Here is an 18,798-nt window from a genome sequence, read left to right on the forward strand (position 1 = left end):
TGAATAATATTGACCCCGATACACTCTCTTTTCGGGGCTTGGATGATTGGGCCCAAATGTTTAATTATAACTTCGAGAGTCTGGTGTATTTAAAAATAATGGTCATGATTTTGGTGATGGAATTCGTATTTTGTATGATGATGTTTCTGTTAGGGACATGGTTAGGTTGTGTGAACCATATGGTTAGATTGAGGTCTATGTTGATAGTTCTTTGACTTATGAAGCCATTTGGAGGTTTAGTGCTGATGATGACAATGTGGGTGAGGATAAGGGTTTGGCTGTTGATGATGACAATCGTGGTGGGGTGAGGATAATGATGATGAAGACATGATAGAAAACCTTGAGGAATTTTTGAAGGGATATGAAGAAGAGTATGCAAGTAGTGAAGACAGTGACCCTACTGACCCATCATACAAATTTGATGTTGATAGTGGGCAAAAAACTGAAGAGCTGGACAGTGGGGCTTCAAATATTGATGATGCAAGTGATGAAGAATTTGTGAGGAATAGGAAAAACTACAGAAGTGTCAAGGAAGGGATGAAAGAGTGGGATTATAGTGAACCGGACTTTGATTCAGATGAGTTGAGGTCAATTGGGAGCTCAAGTGAAGATGAAAATAACAAGATAGGATATGTCGGTCCCTCAATGATAACAAAGAAAAGAAGGAGACATATTATTGGTGTCACAAAAAAATAGGAAAGGAAAGATAAAATGGGAAGTTGGGCAGGCCTTAATGAACATGGATGAGTTCAGATCAATGGTGAGGGAGTATGGCATCAAAGAAAGGAGGGCTTTTAAGTTTGGTGCTAATGACACAAATATGTGCCAAGTTAATTGTGAATCAGGCTGCCCTTTTTATATTTGGGTGAGAAAGAAGGCAGATAGTGATACTGTATAGATGAGTACATTCCTCAATGATCACCTGTGCACTAAACCCTATAAGAACAAGTTAGCAAGTGTAAAGTACCTTGCTGAACAGTGTGGTGAGAGGATAAGAAAAATCCCCACATGGAAAGTTAAAGAGATAATAGAATGCATCAGGAAAGAGATGGAGATTGAAGTTTCATGGATCAAGGCGATGAGGCTTAGAAAAATGGCATTTAAAGGTTTGTGGAGACCGAGTCCACCGATAGTTGGAGATTGTTTGTGGACTTAAATGAAGGCTGGCTTGGAGCTTGGAAATGGAACTGGCTTCACAATTATCAGTGATCAACAAAAGGTGTGTTCATTGTATTACTTGCTTATACTTATAGTTTTCTAAATACTATTTTGGAACTTTTATTTTGCTTATACATATACTAATTTTACAGGGGCTTGAGAATGCAATTAAGGAACTGTTACCAGCAGCTGAGCTTAGATTCTGCACTAGGCATATCTACAACAACTTTAGGAAAAAGTAAGCCTAATCACTTGACACTTGTTACTGTTTAGATATGTATGTATGTCTATTGAATTAATCAATGTATGGCAGATTCCCTTCTACTTTGTTGAAGAGGCAATTCTGGGCAGCTGCTTGCACCACACATCCTGTAGTACACAAGAATGCAATGAAACAGATTGCATCACTCTGTAAGCTAGCACATGAGAATTTGAAGAAGCTTAATCCAACTGTTTAATCTAAAACATACATTTCCACTATTCCCAAAGCTGACAGTATAGAGAACAACATGTCAGAATGTTTCAACTCATGGATAATAAATGATAGGTTAGTTAATTACCTTATTTCTTCATTAATATTTTAAAAGGTTTGAGACTCTTTGATGACTAAACTCTTTGTGTTAAACGGGTACTTGCTAGTGCTAAACATGATGCAAGAAATCCATTATAAACTGATGACTAGGGTTAGGGAGAAAATAGAATGGATGATGGCTTCTGAGATGCAACTATGTCCTATGATTAAGAAACTTTTGGATATGGCAGTTAAGAGTTCAAGAGAGTGGAGGGCTTCTTGGGATGGAAGTAGTAGATATCTAGTGAAGAGTAGAACAAAAGCAGTGACTGTAGATTTGGCAAAGAAGACTTGTGACTGCAGAATGTTTGATCTCAAGGGTATTCCTTGTTTCCATGCAATAACTGCTATACATGAAAAAAGGCAGCAACCAATTGAATATGTATATGAATATTTTGAAAGAGACAAGTACTTACAATTATACAGTTTTTCTATTGAAGCTGTTAAAGGGGAGGAGTACTGAGAGGAAATAGAGTATGAACCTCTTTTGCCACCTGAAACTCTCAAGAAATTAAGAGGAAGACCAAAAAGAATGAGAAGAAGAGAGGAATGGGAGAGTAACAGTATATCTGCAGGCAGACAGACCATAGAAAAAATAAATGTCCAGGAATAGTAGTTGAGAATGCTGATAATGGAGAGACTGGTGAAACTGGTGGAAGAGCTGTAATTGTTGGTAATAACAGTGGTGAGCAAGCTAGGAATGAAGGGGGTCAAACTGTTGGAAGGGCTGCAACTGTTGGTAATAAGAGTGGTGAGTGGGGTGGTGAGCAAGCTAGAAATGAAGATGGTCAATCAAGTGGTGTTAAAGTTTTTACTAGGAACAAGTTGGGATTAAAAAGAACTCAAGTTATTGGTACAAATGTGGCACCAAGAATGAAGTTACCAATTAGGAGGCCATAATTAATTAACCAAGCTCCAGAGATCATCCCAACACAGGCATCACTGACTACTCCAGAGGTCACTCCAACTCCACCTCCACCTGCAGAATCTCAGAGTGACCTCTATATGGGTAATCAGGTTCTTAATTCACCTTCCTTCATGTCTAACATGTTTCAATATTCCCTCATGTTTTGATGGTAATATCATTTTTTTAGGTTTTCAATAAAAGTGAAAGTTCTCAGACTGAAAGTGAAGAAGCTGGGACTTAAACTGATTCGAATTTGGATGTACCTCCTCATAGAATAAGTGAAAGGTTGAAAGAGGAAAAAGTTTAATACATCTAACTGCATCCCTGAAGATCCAGTCATTTTGGATGATTAGTTTTAAGTGTTGTAATTTCATTTTGATGAGACTTGTTGCTTTGTTATTTTAACTTGTGGTACTTATTCCGGTACATATTTTGGTAGTACTCTGATGTTGGTATTTGCTTTGGTGAGACAATTTGGAAACTATTTTGCTAATTAATCCAGTGTTCGTGTTTGCTTTGCTAATTTTTATGAGACTTGTTTTGCTTATTTCAACTGAAAAAATCTAGCATTCTCATAACAACATTTTTTTAATGGTTACATACAATAATTCATGGTAGACACTTGTTTTGTCCAGTGTTCAATTCTCTGCTAACAACTAAAACTATAATGATAGCAAGCATACAAACTACAACACTTCATAATAAGAAATTTTGGGTCTGCTTTTGCTTCTTTATCAATTTCTTCTTTTTCTTCATTTTATGCAATTTTTCCTCTAGCTTTAACAAATTTTGCCCAAGCATCACATTCCTCTGATTCATATCACAAAGCAAGTTCCTTGCACGTCCAGACATCTCATCATCTATCCATATGAAAAAATTACAGCTTCTCTCATCTTGATATAACAATGAATTTATTTTAAAATCTTAATTAACCACCAGAGTAAACTGAGTTAAACTATTAGTCTATGAACATAACTCACCTTGTTCTTCTGACAACTCCAGAAACGTCTTCCGGGGTTCTTGTTTATCCATGAGGTTCATACTCGAGCATTCAAGCCACAATCACACACGACCATATTAACAGGCGATGAGTTAGACATATTTGACATGGGGGTTTACTTTTTAGGTCGCAGATGATGTTAAATAAAGAAGAAATTAGATAGTTATTTACAAATGAGGGAAAATCAAGAAGAGAACTCATGAACCCTAATGTGTATAGCCCTATATCCGTATGTATATAAACAGTAACATGGTCAAACTAGCCATTTTTTTCAAACCAGCCATGTCAGCTTGCCGCATCATCAGCTTCGTTAGGTTTTTTAAAAAAAGATAACGGACTGATATATTATTATATTTCAGTGCATTAAATGAGTTATTGTCAAGAACGAGAAGCTACTTTAGAGATTTGAGCGAGATGGGTGTCCAATTTGATATAAAACCCCAAATGGAAATGATAAGGTTTATGATGGAAAACCTTTCAACAGCAATGTTCACTGAGAAAGCAATACAAGTTCTTAAAAACATATGTCTATCTTATAGTGATTTTGGCAAAAAAGTGGTAAATGTATATGGCTCTTTTGTTGAACGGTTTACGACCCAGGTTCTTTTTAAATGCTCTTAATACTATGGCCTATTAGCTCTAAGAAATAGTTGCTTCTTCTCCCGTTCTAAGCAATGCATTGGTTGGGGATATGGGTTCTATTAGTCAAACTTGGCCAAATGAAGCTCATGCATATCTCCAAGACTCTCTATTGAATCTAACTAACCCTCAAGTCCAGGGTTATGAGTTAATGGGGGTTGAGGAAGCCCTGGTTGAAATGGATCCGTACGAGGAACTAGTAGCCCGTGGGCCTGATGCAGAAGTGCCCAAGTAGCTTGTACTGGAATCCATATTTATTCAGTGTTCTAATGATCTTCTATGTCCTTAGTTAAATGTGTTTATCTTTGTCTTTAGTTATAGACCTAAAATGCAGTCCTTTAGTTTTTTTAATCATAGGAAACCCGCAGTCGCTACCCTTCGGGTGCGCAATGGGTAAACCCCACGGGCTCACGCAATAGCCTGCAAACTACGTGAACCCAGATAAACCGCACTTAAGCGATAAGCTCTGGTTCAGGAGGCATATTCATAAATTCTCCTCCCGGGGATTCGAACATGTGACCAAAAAGATAATTATCCCCTCTTTAACTAACTGAGTCAACTTTTGCAAGACAGTCCTTTAGTTTCTAATGTAAGGTCTGCTGTTTGTGTACTCGATATATGTTCCAGCTTATAAATTTGTTTTTAAAGAAAAACTCTGAGACCCAAATACCAAATTAATTACAAAAGTTATGTCACCAAATATACTCCTTTATTATTTTGTATAAAGAAAAGGGGAATTCATCAAAGATAAAATATTTTTTAGAATTATGTGCGATTTTATCAAATCCTAAAAAGATTTGTAAAAATGTCATTTTATTTTGAAAAATATTTGCAAAAAAATGATTTTGCATAGCATGTTACATTTAGTTTGAATTGTGCAACTATTTTAATTACATTTCGATTTGTATTTTATGTTACATTTTAGCTTGCAAATTATGTCGCAAATATAATTGCAAAATTGCAAAATGTATTTTCGTAAATGTTTTTTAAAATTTAAATTACAAACATGATTGCAAAGTGGTTCCAAATTTGTGAAACGTATTTTTAAAAATATTTTAAAAATGATTGTATTTTTTTAAAAAAAAAAATAAACTTGGATATTTATAAAAAAATCCTAAAGAAAAAATACAGTTAAGTGGTCATTCACTATCAAGAACCTAAATGAAAGATCATACACAATTAAGTAGATATGCCCATATTCACGGGTGTATATTATAACCCTAAGGAACCCTAATCTGATGAGCCGATAGGATATGAATCCTGATAATTGTGAAATTCCTAGAGGTAATTATAAAAAAAATATCAATACATAATTTTAAATCTAGGTAATGAGTGAATGCACGTAAATATATGGGTGACCAATAAAAATGCGAGTCGAGGATTCTGGGATATGCTCAAGTAAGAAATAATTGCAATTACTTTCGACTAGTGGATTGTTTGTTACAATATTCCATAAAAAATATAAAGAAATTATTTTATTAGAGTTGCAATAACAATCATTTAATGAATTAGAAATACAAATGCACGTTATTTTACTAAACTTTATTCCATATTTTAAAATGAAAAACTAATTAAATTATTTATCAATACTCTTTAAAGAATCGTCTTTCCAACCCAATTTAAAAAAGAAATATATGAAATATAATATATTTTGCACGGGTTACTAATTGTTTATGAAAAAGAAAAAGAATATTCGCATAGAAGGGTGATCGCGGTCCGGTTTGCTCAGGTTAGACTCAAACCCAAAGTAAATTATATGCTACGATTTTTAAAATTTTCAAGTTAATCCACGACCCTTTAAATCCATCTAACTCAAGTCATGTGGTGCGCTTTTAGATGGTTAAGTTTAGAGAATTAATTGGTATATGTGTGATATCCCATAATTTTTGTATTTAGATTAATAATAGAATAATAGAATAAAAAGATTAAAAAGATTAAAATTGGATAAGGATTAGGATTTAAAATTGAATTAGACTAATGGGCCAAAAATATGGATCCAATTTTAATAAGGATAACTTATAGGTTAAGATATAGGGTTTCGTATCATTATAAATACATCATATTCGTATTCCTCGTTTTTAATATCAAAATTTGCAGGGCTCTTTTACACAAAAATCAGCAGTTTTGTAAAATTCGTAGAAAATTCTTCGTAAGTCAGAATTAGTTGGTTCTGGACTTTTCGGAAAGATGTTTTCGTTGTCTACAACTTTCATACTTTGCGTTTTCCCAAAGTTTTGAAAATACTGTGTTTATTGTGGATGCTTTATTTATTATGTTAAACACAGTATCTCTACAAATTAGATAGCTTTGTTCACCATTCCAAATAGTTGTAAAAAAACTTAAAAATATCCAAATCCACATTCATCCCCCCTCTGTGTTGTATTCAATATCTAACAATTACCGATATTACTAAAAAATAAAATAGTTTTTTTCTCATATAAATACATTAGTAGCCTGCAAATTGCGATGTATTAATCAAGTAATGACAAACAGTAGTCCTTCAATAATAATGACAAAAAACTTCTGGTACATGAAGAACACGTGCAAACAAAAAATTAAAAGTTTTCTAACAATAATTCATAAGGATAAATAATGAAATGGCAGTAGACTTGTACTATTTGTTCAACTAAAAGTTTTATTAAATAATGTCAAATTGGTGGAGTTCAAGTAGGAAGTAATATATAATTAGTAATCTACAATATATATTATTATACATATGTGGTTCGTTTTGACAGCGATTTGGTTTAAGATAAAACCGCAACCAAACGATGAACCTCATTTTATTAAATTATGTGAACCGGAATCACAAATCTCGTTTCTGTCTTGGTTCGGATCGAATTAAAATCAAATTATTTTTTGTGATTTTTACGGTTCCGAATCATGATGACCCTATTGCATAGTTTTTCTTTTTGACAAAATATCGTGTATAGATTTACAACCTTACAAATTAGTATATGTTCTAAGAAATTCGTCGAATCCAGAACATGAAATGACAAATAATAAACTCTTAATCACTTGAGTTATCCATTAATTTTAACTATATTTTACTTGAACCATATTTTATTGGTGTATGGCTAGAGATGATCGTGGTGCGGGCGTTAGTGATTTTTTTCCTCAAACCGCAAATAATATATTTTTGATTAAAAATAAAAATATGTCGATAATTTGTAATATTTAACCTAATATTTATAATACAGAACTATCGTAAATAAGAAAAGAATCTATAATATATAAATATCTATATATATTATGTATATATATTATATATAAAAATTTATATATAAAAAAATTGTGATAAGGTGCGATTTGAACTGTAATATTAAAATCGTAAATTGTAAATGGCACCGCACTATGGGCTTTGTCAAAAATTCAAACCAAACCATTAAAATGCGGGTGGTTCGTGTAGTTTGATGATCCGGCTATTTTACCAGAGATTGGAGTAAAGAGGGATGCGAATTATGAAAGTAGTAGTTATACAAGTAATAATTTTTGGCTAGTATAAATTGAAAAGTAAGAATCCATTGGGGTCCCTGAATCATCTTCTCCACCTGTTGAGTACCCAGTCCAGAATATATACAATACAAAACATACACCCCTCCACTCCCTGCAAACAACTCCTTTCTCTGGATCTTTCAATCACACACTCATACATAACATCTCCCTCCATTATACACACACACACTCTCTCCCACACATATCACCAATCTCTCTCTCTCTCTCTCTCTCTCTCTCTCTCAATCTCTTTCTCTCTCCCTCTCCCATCTCTCTCTCTCTCTACCATCTCTCTCAATCTCTCTCTCACACACACTTCCCTAATGTCTTCACCTTTAAACCCTAACCAACCACAACAATCAGGGGGCCCACTCCCCCAATTTTTTAACCCCATCCAAAACCCTAACCCTAATTTAACCTCACCACCACCAATCGCCGCCTCTTATCCCCCTCCCTCCGGTCCCTACCCTTATCCACAACCACAATTTCAAATTCAACGTCCCATCCCCTACTCTCAACCCCCTCCACACCATTTTCCCAACCCTAACCACGGCGCCAGGCTCATGGCTCTCCTCACCCCTCCTCAACCCGATACGAATACCCCGAACACTCCACCTCAGCTTCAACCGACTTCCTCAGGCGGTTCTGATATTTCGATAGCTCAGAATTTCTCTCTTGGACCGTTGGCAAATACTAGTAATGTAGGGAATGTAGGTGGAATGGTGCATTCGAATCCGGTGATGAGAATGCAGAGTAGTAAGTTACCTAAAGGGAGGCATTTGGTCGGTGATCATGTTGTTTATGATATTGATGTTAGGTTAATGGGAGAGGTGCAACCTCAGCTTGAAGTTACGCCAATTACAAAGTATGGTTCGGATCCTGGACTTGTTGTCGGAAGGCAGATCGCGGTTAATAAGAGTTATATTTGTTACGGATTGAAATTGGGAGCTATTCGTGTGCTTAATATTAATACTGCGTTGAGATCGTTGCTTAAAGGTCTCTCTCAGGTTAGTTTCCTTTGAGGATTGCCGTTATTAATGTGATGTAATAGAACAGTGCATATGTATATATCGTTTTTTGTTAGTACTTTCTAATTGCATTCTTGAATGAAACTGCCTTTTCATTTAGGACAGTGCGTATGTATTATAATGTTGAGTTACTAGCTCTTTAAGGTGTTGAAAGAAGTGGTTAACTGGATCGTAGAATGTTTAAAACTCCCCTTAATAGAAAGTCCATCTTTTAGGTGGGATTGAAGAGTGAAATGGTAGCAGTCTAGGAGCCCATCCTTGCAGCAGTAGTTAATGTCCAAATTATTTTTTTTGTAAAACATTGGACTCGGCAGGGCCCGATCCAGGCTTTCGCTTCAAAATACCAGCTATCCTAAATCCTGAAAGTGTTAGGAAGGGTTATATGGATTATGTTATCATTAAGAATCTCCATTTGAATATTTGATCAACAAATTGGGTTTTTTCATGACTAAATTTATACTTAGTAGATATACCTGATCGCAGGTTGATCAGTTGTAGCAAGGATGACAGGGGAATTTGCTTAATTTCTTCTTTAGTATTTTATTTAACCAAAATATTTCAAAATTACTGGCAGTGGTGAAAAATAAATGTTAATTTTGTGTATAATAGATGTTAATATTGTGTATAAATGGTTCCTTTTTTAAGTGATTTCATAATATATTGAAGTGCTAGATATGACGTACTATGGTTCATCTCCATAGTTGTCAGTTTACTTTGAAACCCGTTCCCCGATTGCTTGAGAATATTTGCTTTCTTCTCTTATATGTTATTTTACTTTTACCTTGCTCCTCAGAGGGTCACGGACATGGCTTTCTTTGCTGAAGATGTTCACCTGCTGGCTAGGTATGTCTCTGATATGAATTCCAAATTTTTTTGTTCACTTTGCAACTTTTGAGTTAACATGCTTTGGTGCAGTGCAAGTGTAGATGGACGTGTATATATATGGAAGATAATAGAAGGTCCTGGTGAGGAGGAGAAATCACAAATTACAGGAAATTTAATTATGGCAATTCAGATTGTAGGAGAAGGGGATTCTGTTCATCCGCGGATTTGTTGGCACTGCCATAAGCAGGTAAACATTCTATTATTGGAGAACAGCTCATGGGCTACTATAATATACCTGTTATTATTTATGTAGGCCGGAAAAAGAAACTTTTGACTTCATAAGTTCTGCAACTCATTCTCTTTTAAATTTAAAACTCGTCTTCTTTTTCTTGTTTTTAGGAAGTTCTTGTAGTTGGGATTGGAAGAAGTGTTCTGCGGATTGATACCACCAAGATTGGTAAAGGTGAAGTTTTTTCAGCCGATGTTCCTCTAAAATGCCATGTTGACAAGATGATAGACGGGGTTCAGTTTGTTGGTAAGCACGATGGAGAAGTTACTGATTTGTCGATGTGCCAGTGGATGACTACCCGATTGGTTTCTGCTTCTGTGGATGGCACGGTATGTTTTTTTTCCAGGGTTTCTCTACATGGTGCCATTATGAGCAGTTGATTTTTTTTTTATCTCCTTGTATTCTATTCTGTTGGCGGTAGTACAGTCGCCATTTGAAATACCTCTATTGTGTGCTTAATGAATTAAACGGAGAAATGTAGATTATTGCATTGGTCGTGAAGTATTCAAAATTTTGAGAATGTATAAAGTGTCCGTTTTATAATAATGAATGCCTGCAAATGCATGTAGATGTAGTCTTACTGAACCTACAAGCTTACTTTGTGGTGATCAGGGTCCACTTCGGGTTTGACAGAACCTTTCTTTCCTGGGATAATTCAGGCTATAGATTTGTAAGAAAAATATTTTTATGCCCATACTACTTACTAGTTCTTGAGAAATGTCCATATATTTGGTCTATATCGTTGCTTCTAGAAAAGGTGGATTATTATTTGAAATTGCATTTCAGGCTATAGATTAGTAAGAAAAATATTTAAATGCCCATACTGTGCGTACTAGTTCTGGAGAAACTGTCCATATATTTGGTCTATATTGTTGCTGCTAGAAAAAGGCGTATTATAATTTGAAGTTGCATTTCAGGGTAGCCTGAAATTTGGTCTGTGCAGCATATATTGATATTAGAAAGCCATGAATTAGTGCACTGACAGGAAGTGCCCAAGTATTTCATTTTGACCCAGTCCTTTATTAAATTTGTTTTTTTTGAAGCTATTATGAACATGTACATATTTGTTACATTCTGCTAGAAATGAACCACGCTTATAAAATGGTTCTGTCCTTATACCTCATTTGCGAGCATTCTTGATTTTGTGTTTATAAATCCTGCAGATAAAAGTTTGGGAAGACCGCAAGTCACACCCCATTGCAGTACTGAGGCCTCATGATGGATTACCTGTTAATTCAGCTACATTTTTGACTTCCCCTCACCGCCCGGATCACATTGTACTTATTACAGGGGTATGTATAATAAATTATATTTTATTCTAATATTTACGAAGTAGGAAAGGAAGGCACTAAAATGATGACATGGTTATATTCGGGATCCTTTGCCATGCCATTACATTCTATCTTTCCACATGTTTCTAGAGTAATTCATTTTCTAGATTAGCGATATCATGTATTCTTTACATATCACTTTAACCATGAAAATTTTACGTTCTGTTGATTTAAGATATGATTCTATCAATCTCTATCTTTTATTGATACATTGACCAATGCATTTTTTGGTTCAAAGGGTCCACTAAATCGTGAAGTAAAAATTTGGGCTTCAACTAGTGAAGAAGGATGGCTGCTTCCCAGCGACACTGATTCGTGGCAGTGCACCCAGACTTTGGAGTTGAGGAGCTCTGCTGTACCTAGTGCTGAAGCTGTATTCTTCAATCAAGTTCTGGCTTTGTCACAAGCAGGTCTTCTGTTACTGGCAAATGCCAAGAAGAATGCTATATATGCAGTACACTTGGAATATGGTCCCAATCCAGCTGCAACCCGCATGGATTATATTGCAGAGTTTACAGTCACGATGCCAATTTTGAGCTTTACTGGAACGAATGATTTGTTACCACATGATGAACAGATTGTGCAGGTTTATTGTGTCCAGACACAAGCCATTCAACAATATGCATTGGACTTGTCTCAGTGCCTACCGCCCCCACTAGAGAATGTGCTTGAGAGATCAGATTCTAATGTGTCACGTGGTGTAAGTAGTACTGAGGGTTTGGCTACTTTTGAGCCTAGTGGAAGTAAACCAATTGAAACTCTTAGTGCTAGTTCACAACCCAGACCAGCTCTACATGACATTAGCTCAGAGAGTGTGACATCCACAGCAAGAAATCCGATGAGCTCCTCTTCTGCTGAGGTAGCCACTTCACACGAGGTTTCTATGTTGAGTCCGGAATCCAGACCCCATCCTTTATCTGTGGTGACTAGTGATAATGATATATCATCTGTTTCATCACCGCAACCATCACTTCCTCTGAGTCCTAGATTGTCGCCTAAGTTCTCTGGTTTGAGAAGTCCATCGAGCATCCTTCAGCCAGGTTCTCAGCCCAATGACTTGAGCGTGGATCAAAATATTAATGAATATACAGTTGATAGACAAATGGACACTGCTCATTTGAATTCTTCCGATTCCATTGTAGATGATGATCCTAAAAAAGATGAAAAGAATGTTCCTCAAGATGATATATCAAATGTGCTCAGTCATCCTATCACATTTAAGCACCCAACTCATCTGGTAACCCCTTCCGAGATTTTGAGGGCCACCTCATCTACAGAGACGAATTATACAGAGTACAAGGGTGAGGAAGAGCCAAATGTTCAAGATGTAGTTGTCAATGGTGATGCAAATAATGTTGAAGTTGAAGTTAAGGTTGTTGGTGAGACCCAAATTAGGCAAAATGAAGAACTTACCTCTCCAGGAGAGCTTCATGGATTTGGCACAGATAGGAGGGAGAAATTATTTTATTCTCAAACTGCAGATCTTGGTCTTGAGATGGCAAGAGAACCCCACACCTTGCCACTCGAGGCATGTGTTATTTCAGAATCCAGACAAGTGGATGGGTCCAGAGAATCTGATGCAGTGGATCGTCCCGTAAGTGACCAGGAAGAAGTTCAGGACTCCCTAAAAGATATATCTGGAAAGGATGTAGATACATCGATGCCTGCGACAGTTGCAACTCCTGCGCAGCCAACAAAAAGGAAAAAACAAAAAACAAAAATTGCTCAGGGTTCGAGTCCGACTTCTCCAGCCCCAAGTGTTTCTAATTCAACGGATTCTTATCATGAACCAGGTGTTAGTTCTAGTGTCCACTCTGTTGAAGCTGTTTTTTCACAACTCGAAACAATACAGGAGACGATTAATCAGGTTTTTGCTCTTTCTTTTCATCCCCAAGTTGTTCCTTTTACACTTTTCAGTGTTATGAAATGATTGCAATTTATGTATTATGCTAAAACCAGCTCTCACTCCAGGACCTAGTGCGGGACATTAATGATTTAATGTGACACATCATTTACATTTTAATTTTTCTTCTTAGAGTTAGGTGGTTCTTTTGATTGAATTATTTTATACATTAAACATTTGTTAGAAACCTAATACCCTTGATATAACATTTGTTGATTCTCTTTTTCTGGGCGATGTTCCTATTTCTCGGTGCACCTGCTTTAAAATATTGATAAGTTTATGGCATACTGTTTTTAATAACATTTAAGTCACTGATCAAGTTCCAGTGTTCGATTCTGAGATAGCTAAATAATCAATGTTGCTCAGACTGGGTATGGAGTGGTGAACATGACACGGGCCTGAGTGCTGGACTCGATATATCTAAAAAATGGAGACAGAGCCTGTCTAGATCTATAATTATTAATTTGGAGTGACAAAGACACTGGGACCCAATATAGTTTTTCAATAAAGATATTTATTATAACAGTGCGATAGCAAAAATGAAGCCCGGTACTAGAATTAAACATGATTTCGTAAAGGACTTTGCAAATATTTTTTTTTCTTTTTAAAAAAGAAGCCTAAAATAGATAATTCCATTCATACTAGCTTTTAGAGATTGCATACAGAACAATTTATTAGAACTCCATCTGCTCAGTGTTATGTTTAAGATGTATTATATTGTGAGATACACACGCATTCCTTTGCTCTCCCTTTATGCGGAAACAATTTTATGTCAAAAATATTAAAGTGGAATTAATTGTTGTTATCTGTTAATAATGTTTTAACTAAAAAAATTTCTATTGTAAAACGGTCTTAATATTGAAATAAAAAGTATGTATTTTCTTTCAATGCGGAGCAATAAATTGAAGGTTAGTTTGTATTGATTTTGTCATTTTTAGGTACCGACATTAGTTGTATCTTATTTATAATTTGTTATACTCCCTATGTCACGAACTGATTGTGCTAGTTTGAATTTCTTGGTCAACTCGACTAAAATTTGACTTAAAATTAAAATTTATTGTTTCATGATTTTATGATCTCTAAATCAGATCTTGGAAGAGTTTTATTAAATAAGTAGATAAGTAGATTACATGTCAGAAATTTGAGGTTATGGTAGCAGCGAAGTGAAGGAGTTTTTTTTTTCAGTATTTAAATGTAGTACTGATAAATTAGTATTACTGAATGTTTTTTTCTTGTGGAGTAATTGTTGTGTCTTTTGTTGGCATGGCCACAAAGGTACAGCGGCCAGTCTGCCACAGCAAAGAATTTTAATTTAACGCTGTAAATTACTTGTACAGAGGAAATACGAAATATTATCATGTTTAGAGCCTCCTGGTTTACATGTAGCAGTTTAGGTTATCGTTTTCTTTACTTCTAGTAGTGCTTGATATATTATCCACATGCATGTTTAGAAATAAGAGAACAGGGTCTAGTTTTAGTGAGAACCAACTACATGGGAATCTAATTGAGAATCTCTATGGTTTAACACATTTATATTTAGGGTTTGTTGGAACCAATTAAACAACTTGTTCAGCCCTACTTTTATACCCTAACTGTGGAATAGTTAACCCCATGGATCGGTTGGTGCCATTAATCAAAATTGAAATGTTCGGTATATGGAACTTGAACCCCAGAGTTATAAGTGTGTTGAACTTGAACCTTAGGGGTTCTCAATTCTCATTACTTCCCATATTAATTTGGTTTCTATTTGATCCAAACTGTAGCTATATAAACTGAGCCTTAAATTGCATGCATGAAACTTAGGATCTGAAAACATTGGTTACAAATAACAATGGGCTTTGCTAAAAATAAAAATCATATAAAGATTAAACTCATTCATTTTTGAGTTCAGGTTTAGCATCATATTTAACCAAAGCTGAATTACATTGGTAGAAAGATTATAAGAATATTCAATGCGACTACAAAATTCTTTGAGTTTCTGCTGCTTTAGGATTTCATGATTTTTTTGTCCCATAAATTACGATGTCCCAAGGTATCATTAGTGCATCTGATTTTTTTTTCTTATGTTCCACGGCCCTCTTTGCGAAAACAAATCATACTTCTGTCCCTGTATGCTATTTGTCTTGTTGTCTCTTACATATCAATCTGTTGTTGCTCGCAGCTTCTAAATATGCAGAAAGAAGTACAAAAGCAGATCTCAGTGACGGTTGCTGTTCCAGTAAATAAAGAAGGCAGGAGACTTGAAACAGCCCTTGGGAAGAGTATGGAGAAAGCTATGAAGGCTAATTTAGATGTGCTGTGGGCCCGTTTTCAAGAAGAGAATACAAAACAGGAAAAGCTATTGCGAGAACGGACTCAGCAAATATTGAATTTGGTGACAAATTCCTTGACCAAGGACTTACCAGCAGCCTTGGAGAAAATGGTGAAGAAGGAAGTAGCTGCAGTTGGGTCAGCTGTAGCGCGCACATTGACTCCCACTATTGAGAAAACAGTATCAATTGCAATAACAGAGGCTTTTCAGGTTTATTTGAAGACATAAGCTCCACAGAAATAATTCCATTTGAGTTCAATAAAATCTAACGTCTATTATTGCATATGGTGCAGAGGGGGATAGGCGACAAAGCAGTGAACCAGTTGGAGAAGTCAGTTAACTCTAAACTTGAAGCTACTGTTGCTAGGCATATCCAAACTCAATTTCAGACTTCTGGAAAACAAATTCTTCAGGTTTGCATAACTGACTCTCAAATGCAATAGAAAGGAAAAACAAGATTATAGGTGTATGATTAGAATTGTAGTAACTCTGTAATTATGAGGAGTTGGTGCTTGTTTGCTTTGCCTTAAAAACGTTGCTTATTACTTGTGTTTCAAACCGACAAGTAAAATTAAATTTTTTAGTTATTTTTAGTCGAATTAAAGTAATGGCAACGGACTTGGAGTTACATGTGTTGGATGATAAAAAATAACAAACTTAAGTAATCACAAAGAATATCTCCTTCCTTTTTTATTTTCAAGTACAGCTTATAAGTTTGTTTGAAATCGTAAGCTGTTATTTGACAAATTTACAATCAAAATTTGATTTAAACCTAACTGACTTGTAAGCTTAATACAAAGGGGCTTTAAAGCATGCTTTAAAGTATCATTATTAATGATTCAGTGAGATGATGCTCACTGTGAAGCAACATTTAGCATTTGTACACAGAGTTTGAGGGTTGCAACTTGTTGTATGCGAAATCATTAAATTTAAATATTAATTATTTCACTCAATTTGGTCCTTTTCATACTTTACAGTTCTTGAATCTTAGTGATTATATCTGTTGTGCAGGAAGCACTGAAATTTAGTTTGGAAACTTCTGTTGTCCCTTCGTTTGAGATGTCATGTAAGGCCATGTTTGAGCAAGTTGATACTGCATTTCATAAGGGAATGGCTGAGCATATGAGTGCATCTCAACACCAATTTGAATCCACACATTCGCCATTGGCTCTTGCTTTAAGGGTTAGAATTATGCACCATTTCCTTTTGCCTTTCATTTTTTAAAGTACATTTCTCCCGTATTATATCGAGTTATTATTATAAATCTGGAGCTGAACTAGTAATTTCTTTTTTTTGACTAGTGTGTTGGTCCTACTTACCCATTTTATCTTTATATTGTGACTGGCAGGAGATTATCAATTCAGCATCATCTGTTACTCAGACTCTTAGTAGCGAACTAATTGATGGTCAGAGAAAGTTGCTAGCGCTAGCTGTTGGAGCAAGTTCTAGTTCTGCAGATCTGTTGGTCAGACAACAGAGTAACGGATCAATTGGGGGTCTTCGTGGCGAGGTTTGTGCTATCTGTTACTTTTGCTGTTCTTGCAAAGTAGCAAACTGATATTAAGTCGCTAAATAGCTAAATCATCTTTATTATTCATTAGATTGAGGGGCCACTAGATCCTAAAAAAGAATTGTCGAGATTGATTTCAGAACAGAAGTTTGAAGAAGCTTTCACTATAGCTTTGCAGAGAAGTAATGTTACCATTGTATCCTGGTTATGCTCCCAGGTATGATTCTTAATTTTACATGCACTCCTTTAAGCCCGTTCAGAAATGCGAAGTTGCATTTTTTGATGCCCACAATTGGTGATGGTTTGACATCTGCCGGTAGTTTGCAAATTTTTGTCTTGCTATCTTTGTTTTTCTTGGACATTCCTTATTCTTGCCTTTTATAGAGACTTCAATCCTATTAACCATTGCAAAAGTCTGTTTTGTTTGTGGGACTTGGTGAATTACTACTAACTGTACCACAAACATGCATCTGTCATGGCAATTATTTTTTATTAAATCTGTTAGATCTTCATCTTATATATGTATTTAGGAATCTAATCTCTATGTATATATGTTGCCAATAGTTGTTGACATCTGCTTTAAAGCATCATCGGCTGCTAGATATGCTTGCTTATTGTGCTTTGCGTTTAGTGAATAATATGCTTTACAGTGGATGTGCTTTTGTTTTTGTTAAGCGACGTTATTATTCTCGTGTGTTTCCTAGTACGGACTTTTGTATTCTTGTTTGAACTTTGATATTTTTATTTTTATTTTGGGCCGATTTGTACTCTGAATTGCTTTGTTAACCATCTTTTTAGTATTTTCTGTTCCCTTGTCGATGCTTTCTCTATTTCGTTTATGGTAATATTTGGTGTTCGTTTTTGTTAATTCAAATATTTTCTTCTTATTATGTGAACGTTTTTTCCGCTTTTTTGTGGAGCTTTCTAATGAGCATTAGTACCCAGGGCTTAAAGTTTTTTTTCCCTTATTTTTTGTCAGGTTGATTTAAGTAACATTTTGTCAATGAAAACACTTCCATTAAGCCAAGGAGTATTGCTCTCACTTCTGCAGCAGTTATCATGTGATATTATCAATGATACATCTCGAAAACTTATTTGGATGAGAGATGTGGCGATGGTGATAAACCCAGCTGACCCAATGATTGTGCAACATGTAAAGCCAATCTTTGAGCAAGTGTATCAGATTTTGAACCATCACCTAAATCTCCCCACCACACCTCCCAGCGAGCTTTCAAGTATGCGTCTTGTGATGCACGTTATTAATTCGTTGCTCGTGACATGTAGTAAATGATGCCCTGATAATAAAAGTTCTTTACATCTATTGTAATAAGTTATAAGAATACAAGACTACTGGTTAAATTGTATCTACTGTAAGTTGTAGGTGTAGTAGTTTTTGGAGCAAGTATTGTTGGGTTGTTCATGGTCGAGTAAGCTGAAGACAGATGGACGGATGTATCATATATGTGAAGTAGTTTGGATTGTTTGAGGTGTTCATTTCAGTTTAAGATATGGGTCTTGATAGAAGACACTTTATAGCAATATCCTGTAACCTTTTAAACTAAATCGCCATTTCCATTTTGTTATCTGGTTGCCAACTTATACCTGATGAGTAAATCTTTGTGTCTGGATGCGTTTGTGTGAATATGAAAAAAAAGCCAATTGGTATTTAATAACTAGTTACTAGAGTAATAACTAAAATTGCGAGCCTTGTTGCAAGGGGGAGTCCTAGCTAGAGATATGTTCAAGTGGGTTTGTCACCAATTATCATATGTTTCAATTTTCAGCAAGTCTTTGGAATGTTTGCCCTCTTCTTTTCTTGGTTATTGTTGTTAAT

The 18,798-nt window shown here is 35.4% G+C and overlaps 1 protein-coding gene across 1 annotated transcript; it reads left to right on the top strand.

Annotated features, from left to right (window-relative positions):
* Nucleotides 1–8,004: 8,004 nt before the first annotated feature.
* Nucleotides 8,005–18,547, top strand: LOC141708468 (enhancer of mRNA-decapping protein 4-like). The gene is made up of 12 exons (XM_074512120.1): nt 8,005–8,774; nt 9,589–9,638; nt 9,711–9,867; nt 10,020–10,238; nt 11,073–11,201; nt 11,479–13,107; nt 15,305–15,664; nt 15,748–15,867; nt 16,466–16,636; nt 16,803–16,964; nt 17,056–17,181; nt 17,944–18,547. Exons 1-12 carry the CDS (start codon nt 8,091–8,093, stop codon nt 18,253–18,255), a joined length of 4,119 nt encoding a protein of 1,372 aa, XP_074368221.1. The 5' UTR covers nt 8,005–8,090; the 3' UTR covers nt 18,256–18,547.
* The last annotated feature ends 251 nt before the right edge of the window (nt 18,548–18,798 follow it).

This window comes from Apium graveolens, chromosome 2 (assembly GCF_009905375.1).
Source record: "Apium graveolens cultivar Ventura chromosome 2, ASM990537v1, whole genome shotgun sequence".
Taxonomy (NCBI): Eukaryota; Viridiplantae; Streptophyta; class Magnoliopsida; order Apiales; family Apiaceae; genus Apium; species Apium graveolens.

Bases quoted from the DNA above. Each gene is read 5' to 3' on its own strand.
- LOC141708468 (XM_074512120.1), top strand. From the start codon at position 8,091: ATGTCTTCACCTTTAAACCCTAACCAACCACAACAATCAGGGGGCCCA. The intron at 8,775-9,588 runs GTTAGTTTCCTT...CTTGCTCCTCAG, and splicing joins TGCTTAAAGGTCTCTCTCAG to AGGGTCACGGACATGGCTTT. The intron at 16,637-16,802 runs GTTAGAATTATG...TGTGACTGGCAG, and splicing joins CATTGGCTCTTGCTTTAAGG to GAGATTATCAATTCAGCATC.